Source organism: Pecten maximus, chromosome 9 (genome assembly GCF_902652985.1).
Source record: "Pecten maximus chromosome 9, xPecMax1.1, whole genome shotgun sequence".
Classification (NCBI taxonomy): domain Eukaryota; kingdom Metazoa; phylum Mollusca; class Bivalvia; order Pectinida; family Pectinidae; genus Pecten; species Pecten maximus.
The window spans coordinates 4139568-4158172 of record NC_047023.1 but is presented as its reverse complement, the minus strand read 5'-3'; the positions used below and the strand labels follow the sequence as shown (position 1 = coordinate 4158172).

Here is an 18605-nt window from a genome sequence, read left to right as displayed (position 1 = left end):
AAAAGGGCTACCAATTTTGTTCAAAAGAATGACCTTGACCTACATTCAAGGTCACAAGGGTCAATTAGGCTGGATTGTTTAAACAACTTCTTTCATAAACCAAGACTTCCAGAAAGTTGATATTGGGTCTGGGCATGTTTGGGTGAAGGACTACCAGCTTTGTTCAAATGAATTATCTTGTTCTACATTCAAGGTAACAGATTGTCAAATAGGCTAAAATCTTTAGATGACTTCTTCTCAATATTAGGCCTGTAGTATGCTGAGATGAAGGGCTTTCAAGTTTCTTCATATTTGACCTTCATATATGTAGCTATCACATACTGCTGAACTGTAGTAGTTTATAGCTATCACATACTGTTGTACTGTAGTAGTTTATAGCTATCACATACTGCTGTTCTGTAGTAGTTTATAGCTTTCACATACTGCTGTACTGTAGTAGTTTATAGCTATCGCATACTGCTGTACTGTAGTAGTTTATAGCTATCACATACTGCTGTACTGTAGTAGTTTATAGCTATCACATACTGCTTTACTGCAGTAGTTTATAGCTATCACATACTGCTGTACTGTAGTAGTTTATAGCTATCACATACTGCTGTACTGCAGTAGTTTATAGCTATCACATACTGCTGTACTGTAGTAGTTTATTACAGCTATCACAAACTGCTGTATTGTAGTAGTTTATAGCTATCACACATTGCTGTACTTTAGTAGTTTATAGCTACATGTACCACATATTGCTGTACTGTAGTAGTTTATGGCTATCACATACTGCTGTACTGTAGTAGTTTGTAGCTATCCCATACTGCTGTACTGTAGTAGTTTATGGCTATCACAAACTGTTGTACTGTTGTAGTTCATAGCTATCATATACTACTGTACCTTAGTAGTTCATTATAGCTATCACATACTGCTGTACTGTAGTAGTTTATGGCTATCACAAACTGTTGTACTGTAGTAGTTTATAGCTATCACATACTGCTGTACTGTAGTAGTTTATGGCTATCACAAACTGTTGTACTGTAGTAGTTTATAGCTACCACATACTGTTGTTCTGTTGTAGTTTATAGCTACCACATACTGTTGTACTGTTGTAGTTCATAGCTATCACATACTTCTGTACTGTAGTAGTTCATAGCTATCACACATTACTGTACTGTAGTAGTTTATAGCTATCATATACTGCTGTACTGTAGTAGTTTATAGCTATTACATTCTTCTGTACTGTAGTAGTTTTACTTTATCAAAAGTAAATGTTGCCCATAGGACATCCTTCCTGTCTACACCTACAGCCTGTCTCCAGTCTGTGTCTGTGTGTATGACCCTGAGGAACTCACCACCTCCACTGAAGAGTAGGAACCTGTAGTTGTTGTGGTCCCCTATGATGAGGTTCCCCACACTATCGTAAACCACACTCCGGGGGTTAAAACTTTCACCTCCTGCTTGTGCTGTTTGGTTATATATACCGGGAATGTCACCACTGTATTCAAACAGTTCCTGGAAGTTATTATCCATGACAACAACATGTCTGTTTCCATCACCACCATCACCTCTATTACTGAAATCAATCACTGCCACATCGTGAGTGACAGGACACTCTGTGATCCTGTATGGTGAACTTACAAATGGTGTTCCTTCTTCCATTGTAGAGAGCACCATCTGACCATGTGTGGTAAATTTGGAGATGCGTTTGGGCATGCCCACAATGACATGGTTACTGGCTGTAACACATATACAACTGGGTTTCTCCATGGTCATGAATCTGCATGTTAGCTGTTTCGATTCCAGTTCCAGGATGTTGTTTTTTCTGTCACATGCCCACAGTGTGTGTGTTTTTGGTGACAGACTGATGTCATTTATTGCAGCCCAATGTGTGACCTTCTGTATTACTCTGCCCTTCCTGTCCAGGAGAGTTAATGTTCTACAGTAGCCAGTCCAGGCCAGGTCATCTTCGGTGGGACATATACATGTAATGTGACATGGAGACCTCCATTCCTCCACCACCTTGCATTTGGTCTCTGTCTTTTGTTTAGATCTTGAGATGATAACTTGCCCTAAGGCCAGTTCCAGGTGCCTTTGAGGTTTTTTGTTCGGAGTGAAGCTGACAGTACCCAGGACAGGTTTCTCAGGGAAATGTATTTGGGAATCGGTTTCACATCCTGTGTCGTAGATTTCTATGGGAGAGCCATGCTGGAGTGCTGTCTTACATTCCTGTATCTGTTGCTTGAGTTGTTTGTCGTACATCTCCAGGTCCTGTTTGTATTTCTGTATGAGCTTGGTATTGTCCTCTTTCATTTCCTGATAAAGAGAGAGTGTCTCTGCTGTAAGCATGTCAAGGTCTTGTTTTAATTTGTCTGTTTGCATCTTCAACTGATGTGACAGTTTCTCAAATGTACTGTCATTGTCTTTGAGAAGTGTGTTAGTAGAACTAATAGATTTTCCAATTTGCACCAAGTCATTTTGTTCTGTTCTGTCGATAAAGTTTCTGATGTCTTGTTTCTTCTGAGGAATGATTTCACTGAGCTCACAAACTGGATGACTTTTGTGAATTGAAGAGGAAAGACATTTTGGGCAAACCAGTTCTTGACATTTTTCACAGTAGAATTCCAGTTGTCTCCAATTGTGATGAATACAGTTTGTTTGACCTTTCATACGGAAAGATATGGGTGTTGCCATTTTGATGAATATTTACTATTTGTTGAAGTCCTGAAGATATTTTTGCTATGTCTTATCAGTAAAGTTCAGTTTTTGTTTAGAATAATATCTTCACTAAACACCAAGTATCCCATTCTGGTACGATGTTTATGCTAAATAAATTTGTAAAAATACAAGAAAATAATGAACTTATGTACAACCCGCTTATTTGCATAGCCCTTTTTCCATGACAAAATATGCAAATAACCGGAGTATTCGTATAGGCGGAGTTGGGTTTTGGCCCCTCTTATACACTATGTAGATCGTCAGGTAGGTACAAAATGGGCGCTATATGATTGTTTACGTTATTTGCATTAAAAATATAATTAAAAAAAACAGTATTTAAAATATAAGAGTAAATACGAAATAAATGGGTTGTTATTCTTTGTAAATGTACAAATATTTGCATATACTTAATCGTTTACTACTTGTCACTCCGAGTCTGTGGGTCCGATATCGGTCATACACACGTGGGTTGGCACTACGATGTACAATGTGATCGTTTCAATTAACATTCATTATCGTCTCGAGATGCGTTTTGTTCCTGCTATGAGTATATCAGTTGTTTGATCATAGATGATGAACTGCTTAAGCAATAGACTGTCTTAAATGACCGTGAGATGTGTATTGTTGTTTGGGTTTGTTTTGGAAAATGGCGCACACACACAAAGAGTTGTCGTTCATTACACATATGCCCCCACAATGCAACGCGCCTAGTAAACAATCATGGCGATTGCAACCTGCCTCAGCGAGTGTTCAAGTGCACAGAACACAGGTTTGGATCGATGCTATAATAAATAAACAAATCTCATCAAAAGATGAGGTATATAAATATTTTATTCAGTAATTCTTCTTCACAATGCTACTGATATCGTCTGGATAATAACTAAATGTCGATATCGATGTATCGAACATAACCTGTTTTGACGAAGTGGGAACCAATGATTAGATAACGTTGTACATCGTGTCGAATCAATATGTAAGCTAAAACACTTTTCTTAAAACTTTTATTACGGGAAAATCACAAAAATACCCTAAAATCATTTTTTTTTTTTGGAATTTTTATATGCCTATAAGCGGGAGTCGGTGTTTTAGTCGATGCAAATACACGGGATTAAAATACAAAGATAAAGAAGAAAAAAATCGGGACCTGAGAATTTTATGCAAATAAGCGGGATATTCAAATAACCGATATGCAAATAAGTGGGCTCCTCTGTATACCTCATGTTTTCTGATGTCACAAGGTTTAACTGTGATGACCCAATTAAGTTGTCCATCCCCAGCATCAGAATGTTGATTTACTTCTCCATACGTTTACATTTCTCTGGAGTCTGTTTTGTATAAAGACGACAATTCACTACATACAGCCTCCATAAAAAGCCATAGACTTTAACCACTGCAACTTGATATGACTGGTTTTGTTGCATTGGACTAAGACCACAATTAGCTTCACTATATGTTTCATTGTAACATTAAAATTCATAATAAATTCCCAACATCTAATATGCAACTTTCCATCTCACCTGGCCAAGACCAACATCTGAGAAGCAAAATATAAAAGTTTCAACCCAGCATGTTGGGCATTTTCTGGAGATAGCTGTCAAAATGTGTCACCAACGTGGATTATATACATCCGGGTCAGGGGTAGAGGTCAAATCAGGACTCATCACACAGGGTCCTGGAGCACATAATAAATGATCAATATTATTATTTTACATCACAAAACATAGATTGACATCTCTGCTATAAATCCACATTAAATTCATCAACAGAAATCAAGTTCAAAGAGGCATTTGATTGGTTTTCCTGAAATACATACATTTTTGAGGGGGACTTCATTCGTGGGGGCCTGAACCCGGAAGTACTTAATTGTGGTCTTAGTCCATTGCATAGATGCTTGAATCTGAATCATATGAATGTTTTGACTGGCTGTACTAACTGCTATGCAGTAGAGTAAGGGAGGCAACTACCGACAAAACCAATGTAGATATACATAATGACGTATTGTTACATGTTTAATGTCTTCTAGGTGTCGCACTGTTTACATACACCCTGTGGAATCTGGACCTGTTCAGATGTTATCTACTATACTGCAGATGTAGAGTAAACATAGATTGTCCTCGACAAATATGGGTCATGTTTACAAACAGTTGTGTTTTAAATCTTACGATCTACAATATTCACATGCAAATATATCCAGAAGCCACTCTCAAAGTATGCCGCGTTTGCGTTTATGCAGCCAGTTAACCATATGATCATTTCTGATTTGGACAATACAACAAGACACAGTTCCAATTTCCAAAGCAATAGTTGTATTGAATTGATGATCATGGTGATAATCATGATGTGATGAACAAGATGTGATGATCAAGATTAGGAAAGAACTGAAAAATACAGAAAAACCTACATACCATTAGATATGCTACCTATACAAATAGGACATATGCGATAGATAATATTGAGTACAAAACCTAGTATACTTTACCTTACCATAGTTTAATTGCACATAAGATAACTCGTCCCATGTATCATCATGGGGGCGAACTGACCATGTACCAAAAGACGACTCGTCCCCATAACAAGAACATGGGGCAAAATCACCAGAGACATATATACAGAGATTGGCAGCTCTCTATTTGCCCTTGTGTTTACATAGTGGCCCCTGACCTTCCCACAATCCTTTGCGGTCGCTCGGTTCAGTCTTCACTAGACGCCATTGTAGTGAACTGTGAGGTTGGTTGGGGACTCGCTGATTTACATTCCAGATATTATAGTTAGGCAATGAAAATAAACACGTCTTTCCTGTTCCAAATCTTTCTGTATTCTAACAATTATAATCTTTTATCACAAGAGATTTACAAAAGGGGGAATAACTCCGATACATACTGGAGTTTTATTATCTCCCTTAGACTGTAATGCGTAATCTCCTCACACCCATATAACTATATACATAACATCCCCGCCTACAAAATTAAAATTGGGGATACACAATTTTACTATGGGTGTGGAAGATTACAATAAAAAAAACGAGTAAAGAGGTTAACCGAATATTATCAAGAAATAATAAATCACTTTAAAGTTAATGAAGTGAAGGATCAAAATATAGTGGTAAAAATGAGAAATTACTGCAGACCAAAATTACACACATACCTCTCATAAGTACCTGAGCTGGCCAAGCATCAAGTGTACTTTCACACTCCGATTCATTGTCTGAACAATTTGTCAAATTATCACTCTATACTTTATAACATCACACTTTGGGAAAGTTAAAAATAATCAGTAACATATTTTTTTTAACAACTATGTTAACAAGTACATCTTAAATTGGATAAAGTTTTGGGACATTTTATCAAGCTCAAGATTATATAATGAAAACAATACATACAGGTACATATAACATCAATTTAGTTTGTTCTGGCAATACTCCACTAACTGCATAACATTACAGCATCAACATGTTGCGTCATAAGACCATGTGATTTAAAGTTATAGAGAAATTGACCATAATAAAACTTACAACATTTAAATAATCTACAATATTAACCAGCTGCCAGCCTTATATTCATCCATATCAGCCTTATCATAGCTTTATATACGTGCTGAAAAATACCTCGGCGTGGCCTTATAAATAATCACAACATCATACAATACCAATTATCACCATGCTGAATTCCCTCGAGGCTTGCGACGGGTTTAATTTGCCGGTCCTTACCGCTCCCACCGCACTAATAAGATGACTTTGCTCATAGTTCTTTCTTTTCATCTAGAATAAATCTGTTTCCTTTTGTAATCTGGCAGTTGAACCATATCTATTTTGCATGCAATTTCCATCAAAATAAATTACAAAAAAAAAACATCATGAACTCAAGCCAAATATGTTCATTTAAAATATTTCATCATCGCTTTCATGCAATTTGCACATATCAATATATAAAACAAAACGTTTTACAACTAAAAACCTCCCTTCAAACAATATCATTACGTCTATCTCGAAGATATCCATGTTTTTTAGAGCCAGGGAAAGGGCGAAAGCTGCATGTAATTTGGTTGTCGAACTTTGTCATTATAAATATATACTAGTATATATAGACATACTGGTAGAGTACATAGAATACAGTATCTTTATATCTTTATATTCTTATTGATAGAATACCAGTTTCCTATGGTTAGCATGGTTTTATGATTTTAATTACTTGGCGATTATATAGTTATGTTTGCTTTGTCAACTGAAAATATAAATCTTATGCTTCATTGAACTCGAAGTTTTAACAGTAAGAGTGCAGCCCACAGGGAACATGTTAGCTACAGTCGATACCAGAGGTGACAAATATATTTCTTAAAAAAAAGAAGATAACGTTCCATTTTAGTTGTTAGCACTTCCTAGCGTATTTTTGTGACCGTGTCGGAAAATATTTACACAATTGTTATCTCCCTTCAAATCACTCTCAATCAGTGTCTCTTGAACGCTGGAATGGCGTTGTGTTGTCAAGTAGCAGACGCTAGGTGAATAAAGGATGCTTATGGCACATTTAAGCGTGTATCATGCTCCCCCCTGGCTATTGTAATGTTTTCAAGGTGAGATTGACACAATTTAAACATATGACTATGTTTTGTACTGATTTTTTTCAAAAAAAATGTGTTTGGTCAATAATTACCGTCTGCGCCTCCATCTTCGTCAGCAGAAACGTCAAAAAAATCGCGCGTGCTTTGTCGCGCCATAAAAATCACGATAATGGGTACATCACGATAATGGGTCGCCAACCAGTACAAATAGCGAAAATAAAGGATGATACATAAATATAGGATGGTACTATATTATCCATACATCAATACACTGCGAAGTGAAAGATCACTTGAGAAGTGGGGGGGTTAATGTTTACCATACGAAACTTGCTATTATAGAATTCACACCAACAGACAGCATAAAATATTGATGCGTATGTATGTAATAGCCAACAATACTAATATAACACTTACAACAATGTGCTTTGCCACTGATTAAGGCATTGATGGACAAATATTGATGAAGGAAGGTTTTTTTCCTTGACCACATATATGGGTATACCATATTACTCTTCAGAACGAGGCTACAGCCTGAACGTTTTACGCGTACTTATCATTACTGTATTCTAATTTAACAATTTAGAAAGATTAGAAAATCTATGAAATATGATAAACCATCATAAACTCAGTTAACACAAATAAATAGAGGATATCTAACAGTGTCTTCAGTAATACCAAATATATTTCACGAGTGGGGCTAATATTTTGATATTTTTAGCCCACCATCATCAGATGGTGGGCTATTCAAATCGCCCTGCATCCGTGGTCCGTCGTTCGTCCCTCCGTCCCTCCGTCCGTAAACAATTCTTGTTATCGCTATTTCTCAGAAAGCACTGAAGGGATCTTTCTCAAATTTCATATGTAGGTTTCCCTTGGTGCCTAGTTATGCATATTGCATTTTGAGACCAATCCGAAAACAACATGGCCGTCAGGCAGCCATCTTGGATTTTGACAATTGAAATTTGTTATCGCTATTTCTCAGAAAGTGCTGAAGGATCTTTCTCAAATTTCATATGTAGGTTCCCCTTGATGCCTAGTTATGCATATTAAATTTTGAGACCAATCGGAAAACAACATGGCCGACAATCTTGGATTTCGACAATTGAAGTTTGTTATCGCTATTTCTCAGAAAGTGCTGAATGGATCTTTCTCAAATTTCATATGTAGGGTCCCCTCGGTGGGTAGTTATGCATATTGCATTTTGAGACCAATCGAAAAACAACATGGCCGACAGGCAGCCATCTTGGATTTTGACCATTGAAGATTGTTATTGCTATTTTTCAGAAAGTGCTGAAGGGATCTTTCTCAAATTTCATATGTAGGTTCCCCTTGATGCCTTGTTATGCATATTGTATTTTGAGACCAATCGGAAAACAATATGGCCGACAGGCAGCCATCTTGGATTTTGACAATTGAAGTTTGTTATCGCTATTTTACAGAAGGTACTGAAAGGATCTTTATCAAATTTCATATGTAGGTTCCCCTTGGTCCCTGGTATTGCTCTGGTAATGGCTGGTAGACAGCCATTATCGCTTAATCTTACATTTTATATATAGGTTCCCCTTGTTTGAAAAGTACTAGAGGGCTGTTACTGAATTTACACAGATTAGTAAGACTTAGATGAAGGGAAAAGTAGAGAAAAGATCAATCTGACATGGAACCTATAAAGATCATTCAATGGTGGGCGCCAAGATCCTTCTAGGATCTCTTGTTCAGAGTGCGATATCTAACAGTGTCTTCAGTAATACCAAATATATTTTACGAGTGGGGCTAATATTTTGATATTTTTCACGAGAGCACTCGTGAAAAATATCAAAATATTAGCTCCACTCGTGAAATATATTTGGTATTACTGAAGACACTGTTAGATATTCTGTTTATTACATTTTTTATCAACGAAAAACCTACCCCGTATGCTAACTAGGCCTACAGCGAAAGTTTGCATACGTTTACCGCTGCTCCCCCTGTCCAGGTGCTGACATATATGTCGGGCTTTCTGATTGGTCAATTATTTTGGTATTTTCTAATCATTAATTTGATTGGTCAAATCAGCAAAAGTGATATTTTTCACTAGTGACTAGTGAAAAATATCACTTTTATAGAATGAATAATTTTTGATATTTCACCAGTAAAAATGTAATAATTTTTTATATTTCACTGGTAAAAATGTAATAATTTTTGATATTTCACCAGTAAAAATGTAATAATTTTTTATATTTCACCGGTAAAAATGTAATGATTTTTTGTATTTCACCGGTAAAAATGTAATAAGAAATGGTACATCACACGATATTACATACCCCTGCATCTGTCCGTCCGTCCATCAACGATACATTGTGAACATGATAACTTTAGTTAATGTCAATCAAGTTAGATGAAACTTTGTATGCATGCAATCATTTATTTACAAGATCTCGGAAAAGTTCGAAAATGAGAATTATTCAACAGTAACTTACAGAGTTATTGCCCTTTGTTAATATAGTATTATTGGACATCGGGAACACGATAACTGGAGTAAATATCAGCCAAGTTTTATGAAATTTTGTATGCGCTCATCTATCAACAACATCTCAGAATATTTAAAAAATGGGAATTATCTGACCACAACTTACAGAGTTATTGCCCTTTGTAATAAAATTATTATTGTCAATTTTTTAGCTCACCTTGCCTGAAGAGTTAGGGTTATGGTTAGGGTTAGTGGGCAAAGGAACTTTAAGGTTATATAAGTGAAGGGGCGGGGCCCAATATGGGAAATTTAGGTTAATACTTTAAATCCTTACTAGTCCTGAAAGCCTTAATGGATTTTGATGAAATTTCGTCTCAAGCATCACTTAGCAAATGGGATCGTATGTTGTTTAAATGGAGAATGTGGCACTCTTGGGGCAGGGCCCCATGCGAGAAATATAGAAAGGAAAAATAAAAACAAAAAACTTTGAAGGGGCATTCCTTCATTCGGACATCAGAAACATGCACAATTTCTATTGATGAAAACTATGTCCGAACGATAATCATATGAGTGTTTATGCCTACAAGTAATGAAATTAATGCCGAAATGTGCAGGAAAAAGGCGTATTGTAGACAAATACTGTATGTCTTTGCGGTATTTATACCCCCCGCAACAAATTCACATGTCGAGGGGGTATACTGGAATCAGGTTGTCCGTCTGTCTGTCTGTCTTTAGACACAAGGAATCAGGTTGTCCGTCTGTCTGTCTGTCTTTAGACACAAGGATGTACCGGGTACTCCTCCTTACTACTGAGGGAATTTCAACCAAACTTTATGGCAATAACCCTTATACATTGTAGAATTGCATTATCTATATCATGTTGTAATTTTGTGGTTACCATGGTAACCAGGTCACTATACTTCGTTCTTTTGGGTGAGGGGGATTTTTGCCCTGTTAACTCCTTATAAATCTGTGGACTGCTTCAAGTTAAACTACACAAGAGTGATTGAGACCATGTGTAAATGTGCATTCAGGATATTTCTCTACAGAAATTTTGGTTTCCATGGTTACCAGGTTTTAATACCCATATTCTTGTGGAAAACTTTGACAACTCGGACAACTGACGTATTTATGTAAAGATTTATAAGTTTTACTATTTGGAAAAAATACATATTTTCCAGTTTGTTTAATTTTGATGACCTTAACTTTATTAAAACAAAGGAATGCCCCTTTAAAATACTTTTTCTTTCTCAAGAATGAAAGGGTTAAGTACACCTACAGTTTTAACTATTGATGGGAGAGGTAATTCAAAGAAAGGACAATATTTGAAATGTAACTAAAGTTAGAGTATTTCACCATATTACTGAAATATCTAGGTGAGCAGTGCAGGCTCTCTGGGCCTCTTGTTTTGAATAATCCCATAAACAAATCTACCCAAAATAAAGTACATCTAGTATAAAGAATATAAACATATTAAATGAGGATGGTAGAAACATTGTACATGTACCAATAGAACATTTTAGATATTCAGGTAATTTGTACATAGGGATGTGACTCTGCCCTGTGGTGCATAGTCTAATAATTTGTACGTGGTATCGTCTGCCCAGTAATACAATTGTTTGTAATTTGTACATAAGGTGTCGTCTGCCCAACAAAAAATTTTTTTGTAATTTGTATATAAGGTGTCGTCTGCCCAACAATAAATTTTTTTGTAATTTGTACATAATGTGTCCTCTGCCCAGGGATAGAATTGTTTGTAATTTGTACATCAGTCTGCCCAGCGATAAAATTGTTTGTAATTTGTAAAACAGGCTGGTAATATGTATTTGTCAGATGTCGTCTGCCCAGCGGTAAAATTGTCTGGTTATGTGAGGAACATTCCACCAAACTGAAAGTCCTGGTTTTGAGTGAAGAGTCGGGAGAAGTCAAGCTCAAGGCTGCCAACCAGCCCTGGCTAGATGCCATGTTGGATTGTTTAAGAGTGGAACAAAAACCACCATTTGAATTTAAAGAAAACAAAAAAAGTAAAAGACGTGCACAAGGTAAGATCATTTTGTTTATTTCAGATATAGTTTCTTAAAAGGTAGAACTTTGATCCATTTCTAATAGAACAGATTCATTGGTACATAGTATTATCATGGAATGTTAATTTGGCCAAACTTTTTTCTCCGAGTGTTGAATATTTTTCTAAACACACTAGATCTATTTCTGAAATGTTTGACACATTTTTTTTCATGACTATGATTTTTTTACTCTAATAAACCTGCTTCTGTCATCTGTCAGTCCGTAAACAATTCTTGTTATCGCTATATCTTGAAAAGTAATGGAGGGATATTTCTCCAACTTTATGTGTAGGTTCCTCTTTGTCTTTTAGTAAAGCCAATGTAATTTAGATTTTTGATCAGAAAAACAAAATGACTGACAGACAGCCATCTTGGATTTTGAGAATAGAAGTTTAACTTTGTTATCACTATTTCTTGAAAAGTACTTGAGGGATGTTTCTCAAACTTCACATGCAGGTTCCACTTGTTCTTTTAATCATATTTTTAAAAGAAAATTTAAATTAGAAAGAAGGAAAAAGTTTGAGAGATCAGTCCGATATAAAACCAATAGAGATCATTTAATGGTTGCCAGCAAGATCCCTCTGGGATCTCTTGTTTATAATTTCTGATGAATGTTGTTATACAAACATGCATGATTCTGTAGTTTAATTCTGGTCTTTCTATTTCACAGCTAAACCAGAGAAAGTACAGGACATTGAGAGGGAGCTAAGACGTTCTATGTCTCGTAGTGCCAGCACTTTGGGAGGAGAAAAGCTGGCCCTGGCTGTGGCTTCTGTGAAGTTTGAAAATCATCCAACTCCAAAAAAGCATGGAGACACCAACACCACTCAAGTAGCATTATCCTTGGAAAAAGAAGGACCCTCTCAGACAAAAGAAATTCAGAAATCTGTAAAACAACAGGTAACGAAAGAACCCAAAAATATATCACTGGAGGCCAAGAAAAGTAATGATATCAAGATAGAACCTGATCAGCCAACCTCAGATGTCCAGGGCAGTGGACAGAAAAGTGTCCAATATGTAGAACCAAAACCTAGTGTTGATCAGCCAACCTCAGATGTCCAGGGCAGTGGACAGAAAAGTGTCCAATATGTAGAACCAAAACCTAGTGTTGATCAGCCAACCTCAAATGTCCAGGTCAATGGACAGAATAGTGTCCAAGTGCAGACAAAGAGAAATAATGATGCTCCAACACAAAAACCCAAGAGAGCCCAAGTTCCTCCTAAATCAAAGGCAGAAACACCACCTCAGAGCAAGACTTGTGTGCTGTCCTAGTCACGGATAGATATTAGGACAGGTGTGCTGTCCTAGATAGATGTTAGGGATAGGTGTACTGTCCTAGATAGATATTAGGACAGGTGTACTGTCCTAGATAGATATTAGGACAGGTGTACTGTCCTAGATAGATATTAAGACAGGTGTGCTGTCCTAGATAGATATTAGGGACAGGTGTACTGTCCTAGATAGATATTAGGACAGGTGTACTGTCCTAGATAGATATTAGGACAGGTGTACTGTCCTAGATAGATATTAGGACAGGTGTGCTGTCCTAGATAGATATTAGGACAGGTGTGCTGTCCTAGATAGATATTAGGACAGGTGTACTGTCCTAGATAGATATTAAGACAGGTGTACTGTCCTAGTCATGGATAGATATTAGGGATAGGTGTGCTGTCCTAGATAGATATTGGGGACAGGTGTACTGTCCTAGATAGAGATTAGGGACAGGTGTACTGTCCTAGATAGATATTAGGGAAGGTGTGCTGTCCTAGATAGATATTAGGACAGGTGTACTGTCCTAGATAGATATTAGGACAGGTGTGCTGTCCTAGATAGATATTAGGACAGGTGTACTGTCCTAGATAGATATTGGGGACAGGTGTGCTGTCCTAGTCACGGATAGACATTAGGGACGGATGACATGCATATTTATTTTGAAAATATCAGATTACAGTTTTCCTCTCAATCCGTCCTGTACGTACGTATGCAACACCAAAGTTTGTCAGCACTCTAACAGCTTCATTCTCTGAGGGATCTTGATCAAACTTCACACATTCATAAAGAAGCATGCTATACATTGACAGTTTTGAGTTTCATTGTTTGTTGGGCCAATGTGACCCTTTAATAGTGCTCATGGATCAAACTTTAGACACTTGTAAAAAGCAAGTGGAGAAGCAATACTCAGTAACGCATGTTTGGACATATTCTCGTATTTTGTTAATATGGCTGTTAATAGTGGGAGAACTGCTATCAACTATTTTCATTCGAAGAAGTGAATGAATTCCTAACGCTCAGGATACAATTAAGATCTCAAAGTTTAACATTCAACACAGAATCATTTATGCTGTACTGGAGTATTGATTTACCTGTCTATACCACACAGTTTATATAAGATACCTGTAGAAACAGACTGATATAATCCTACCTTATATATATAAGTAGTATGTATTTTCCGTACTATGTAATTTATCTGTGCTATTTTACCTGGGTTGTCATTACTTACATGTGATTGACCTTTTGTATATTTTTACTTGTTATATTACATAATTACTAATATACAGTATGAACTTTACCTGTGATGGCAGACTTTTGTCTTTTATTTGTTACATACATTTTGTGTGTGTAATTTCCGATGTGATATACCTATTATACTTACCTGTTTGTGATATCCATCATGTATGTATTTTTCTCGTTACCAGGTATGTAAGTTCCTGGTGTGATATACCTATATACTTACCTGTTCGTGATATCCATCATGTATGTAATTTTCTTGTTACCAGGTATGTAAGTTCCGATGTGATATACCTATTATACTTACCTGTTTGTGATATCCATCATGTATGTAATTTTCTTGTTACCAGGTATGTAAGTTCTGGTGTGATATACCTATATACTTACCTGTTCGTGGTATCGATCATGTATGTAATTTTCTTGTTACCAGGTATGTAAGTTCCTGGTGTGATATACCTATATACTTACCTGTTTGTGATATCCATCATGTATGTATTTCTCGTTACCAGGTATGTAAGTTCCCTGTGTGATATACCTATATACTTACCTGTTCGTGGTATCGATCATGTATGTAATTTTCTTGTTACCAGGTATGTAAGTTCCCTGTGTGATATACCTATATACTTACCTGTTTGTGATATCCATCATGTATGTAATTTTCTTGTTACCAGGTATGTAAGTTCCCTGTGTGATATACCTATATACTTACCTGTTTGTGATATCCATCATGTATGTAATTTTCTTGTTACCAGGTATGTAAGTTCCCTGTGTGATATACCTATTATACTTACCTGTTCGTGATATCAATCATGTATGTAATTTTCTTGTTACCAGGTAGTGTATGTAAGTTCCCTGTGTGATATACCTATATACTTACCTGTTTGTGATATCCATCATGTATGTAATTTTCTTGTTACCAGGTATGTAAGTTCCCTGTGTGATATACCTATATACTTACCTGTTTGTGATATCCATCATGTATGTAATTTTCTTGTTACCAGGTATGTAAGTTCCCTGTGTGATATACCTATATACTTACCTGTTTGTGATATCCATCATGTATGTAATTTTCTTGTTACCAGGTATGGCCTTTTTGTAATTTTACACTGAGGTTCTCCCTAATAGCTCAAGGGCTAAGTTCAACATTTGCAAGATTTTTTATTAAGTACACATGTACAAATGTTATTTGCTGTGTGTTTGACTTAAATTACATGTTAAGATACCATGTATCTTGTTTAATAAGCCATTTCATCAAAAGGTAGAGTATTTCGTGTTTAAATATATCGATCTGATTATAGTCTCCCATCGGGAACCATTTGGGGCTGCTGTGGCTATCACAAGCCCTCCACCTCTTGGTTGCGAGTTTGAAACCTATGTGGGGCAGTTTGCCCGGACTTTATCTCCTACACTACTTATCACTGGAACTTCATACCTGTGCCATAGTTTCACCTAAGTAAGGCAGTATGTCAAATACTAGAACTAGGTCACTTTGACCTACATCTTGACTTTTGACCTAGATCAAAGGACAAAACTTTTGGGTTTGACTTTCTGCACTGCTTGTCACTAGAACTTCTTACATGGGACATGGGTTCATTTGCATTGAAATTCTGATATCTTCTACTGAAGTTAGTGATATTTCTGAATTCATTCACTTCTATACCACCAAATGCATTTTGTATGTGGTGGTTTTGTGGTGGTTCTGTGGCAGATCTTTTCACATCCGATGGGGACTGTATTTTAAGAATTATCGTGTTTATACAATTGTATGTTTTAAACGTTGACAAAACTTTGAAATTTGAATAATCACCTGTGATATATTTATGGTGATAATTAAACCTTGTTAACTGATCCACTCGTTACCTGATGATAATTTATACTCTTAAGTTATTAAATTCTGCTATTTATATATTAAATGTACTAAAATATGTTTTTAAACATGTATGTGAGGATATTTGATGTTTTAAATTGAAATACAATTGTTTATTTTATTTTTACTTTTTTTATGATACTATTTTTAGACTACTAATATTAAGGGGTCATGGTCACCATTACTATTTTGTGGTCCAACCTTTTTATCAGGGATGTTATTGTATACTAAGAGTTTATTTCACAAACAACTGTTTACTTTTGCTGATTTTATTTACTTTGATGTAAACTGTTTTATCTGTATACACTATGGAAATATGATTATGTTCTGAGGAAGTTTTTATGAATTATGATGATAATTGTTTTATAATAGTTAGGGGTGTCATGCGATATCGTACAGTGAAATGTCTGTAATTCTATATCATCCATCCTCCGTCCAGTTCGCTTGTCTTGCAGGCTCCTGACAAATCTATCTGGTAAAATTTCAAGACGCTTCAACAGGTATTCCTGACCTCAATCCATTAATCAGACCGAGGTGCTCAAAATTAAATAGAGGTATGGTTCAAGGTCAAGGTCACAGTAGCAGAATCTTCAACATATCTATGACGATTAGAAAATTGAATTTTCTATGTTATTCCAACCCAAACTTTTCAACCAAATGTCATGAATCTTCACAGAATCATACCATAACCAATCTGTCAAGGTCATACAATTTACATATGTAATGATGGGAAACTAATTTCTGAATAGTCAGGCCATCTGTTCTAGATCTTGACTACAGAATATGTACACGTCATGGCAGATGTTTTAAGTGAAATACTTGGATACACAGGCACGTTACAAGTTCTTACTTAAAGACCACAACTCTGTAGACAGCATGGCAACCACCCTACTTAAACTACGATAATAATGGATGTATATTGAGATGTATACTATGTATGTAGTGAAGATGTTGATTTTTTTTTATTTATAAAATCCACTTGCCATGTTAAGTACTAAATTGTCTCATTGTTTATACAACTGTATGCTGATATGTCAACATAATATGACCTCACTGTGATAATATTTTATTTATAATAAATTATATGAATTTTGTTTATGATAATGTAGTTGTTATTTATTAATTAAAGGTCCTAGGTAAGGAATAAATGAATAAAGAGAGAAAAATGTAGGTCATGTGTGTTATGATATTTATCCTAAGTGACATGTTCCAGTACAACTGTTAAAAACTAATGAAATATGTGGCCTACAATAAATACATGTGGTGTTGGTACTACTGACTTTGGGCCGCGGTGGCCGAGTGGTTAAGGTATCCCGACACTTTATCACTAGCCCTCCACCTCTGGGTTGGGAGTTCGAAACCTACATGGGGCAGTTGCCAGGTACTGACCGTAGGCCGGTGGTTTTTCTCCGGGTACTCCGGCTTTCCTCCACCTCCAAAACCTGGCACGTCCTTAAATGATCCTGGCTGTTAATAGGACGTAAAACAAAATAAACCAAATAAGCTGACTTTGTAATAGTGTTGTATGGTATCATCCGGAACCTCAAATACAAAAAGGTCTCTAATTAGCCTGACTTTCCTCTGGTCCTGTCACAGGGCCAGAGGAAACTTGGGCTAGCCCTACACCAGACATGGTGACAGGTCCAGAGGAAATTCGGTCTAGTCTATAAATAGGTCATCTGACAAAGCCTTGTAGATTGTATTACAATTCCTACATTTATGTACATACCCTTCACCAGTCAATCACCAAAATCCATCTTATTGTTAATGGGTTACCCATCTTGATCTGGTATTACGGCCTGTCAGGGCATCAGTGGACTAGACTATTGCCTTAAAATCCAGTACTGGTTGTGACGCTTGCAATGAATTGTCCAGCACCATAAAATAAAATGTTACATTTGTAATATACATGTAAATATATATATTACAAATGACGAAGGTAGACAACTTTTTGACTCGTGCCCTGACCGGGCCTCAAACTCACGATCTACGGCACCCAATCGCCTAGCCAAAAATACCCGCAGGTTATACCGCTGCGCCACATCGGCGTTCTTAAAAAAGAATGTTTCAATAGCGCAGTGATGGTCGGCCCGATACCCTAACATGATCATTGTGGAAGTCGTCTATTAGATGATATGAATACCTGGATCGCAATATATTTACATACATGGATACAAATTGAACATATATTATAAATATTTCTCTCGGTACAACAACGACAGGAAATTCAAATCTATATCTTCGGATCACCAACACATAGTGTATATGATACATTGTGCTAATAAATAGATATATACAAGTTTTCTACTAACCACCTTGTGCATGCATATAATTATTTTACTACATTGACAGTCTATATTCTACGAACTAGATGATGTTTCACACAGGGATTTAAACCCGAGTCAGTATGATTAACCAATCAAAGTCCCATTCATGTAAAGTAATTTTAGTTACTTCCAACATG

The 18605-nt window shown here is 36.2% G+C and overlaps 1 protein-coding gene across 3 annotated transcripts in view; it reads left to right on the top strand.

The window, feature by feature from the left end:
* LOC117334433 overlaps positions 1-17239 on the top strand; it is a 106412-nt gene extending 89173 nt beyond the window's left edge. The window contains exons 61-63 of one of the 3 annotated variants that reach the window (XR_004534170.1): positions 11537-11745; positions 12437-14624; positions 14705-17239. Coding sequence is in view for 1 of the 3 variants with exons in the window: in XM_033894059.1 (XP_033749950.1) it covers positions 11537-11745; positions 12437-13038 (811 nt within the window). In the remaining 2 variants the exon portion in view is untranslated. Of the gene's footprint in view, positions 1-11536; positions 11746-12436 lie in introns of all 3 variants that reach the window. The other 2 variants (XR_004534171.1, XM_033894059.1) reach the window with 2 other exon arrangements.
* Positions 17240-18605: the final 1366 nt, after the last annotated feature.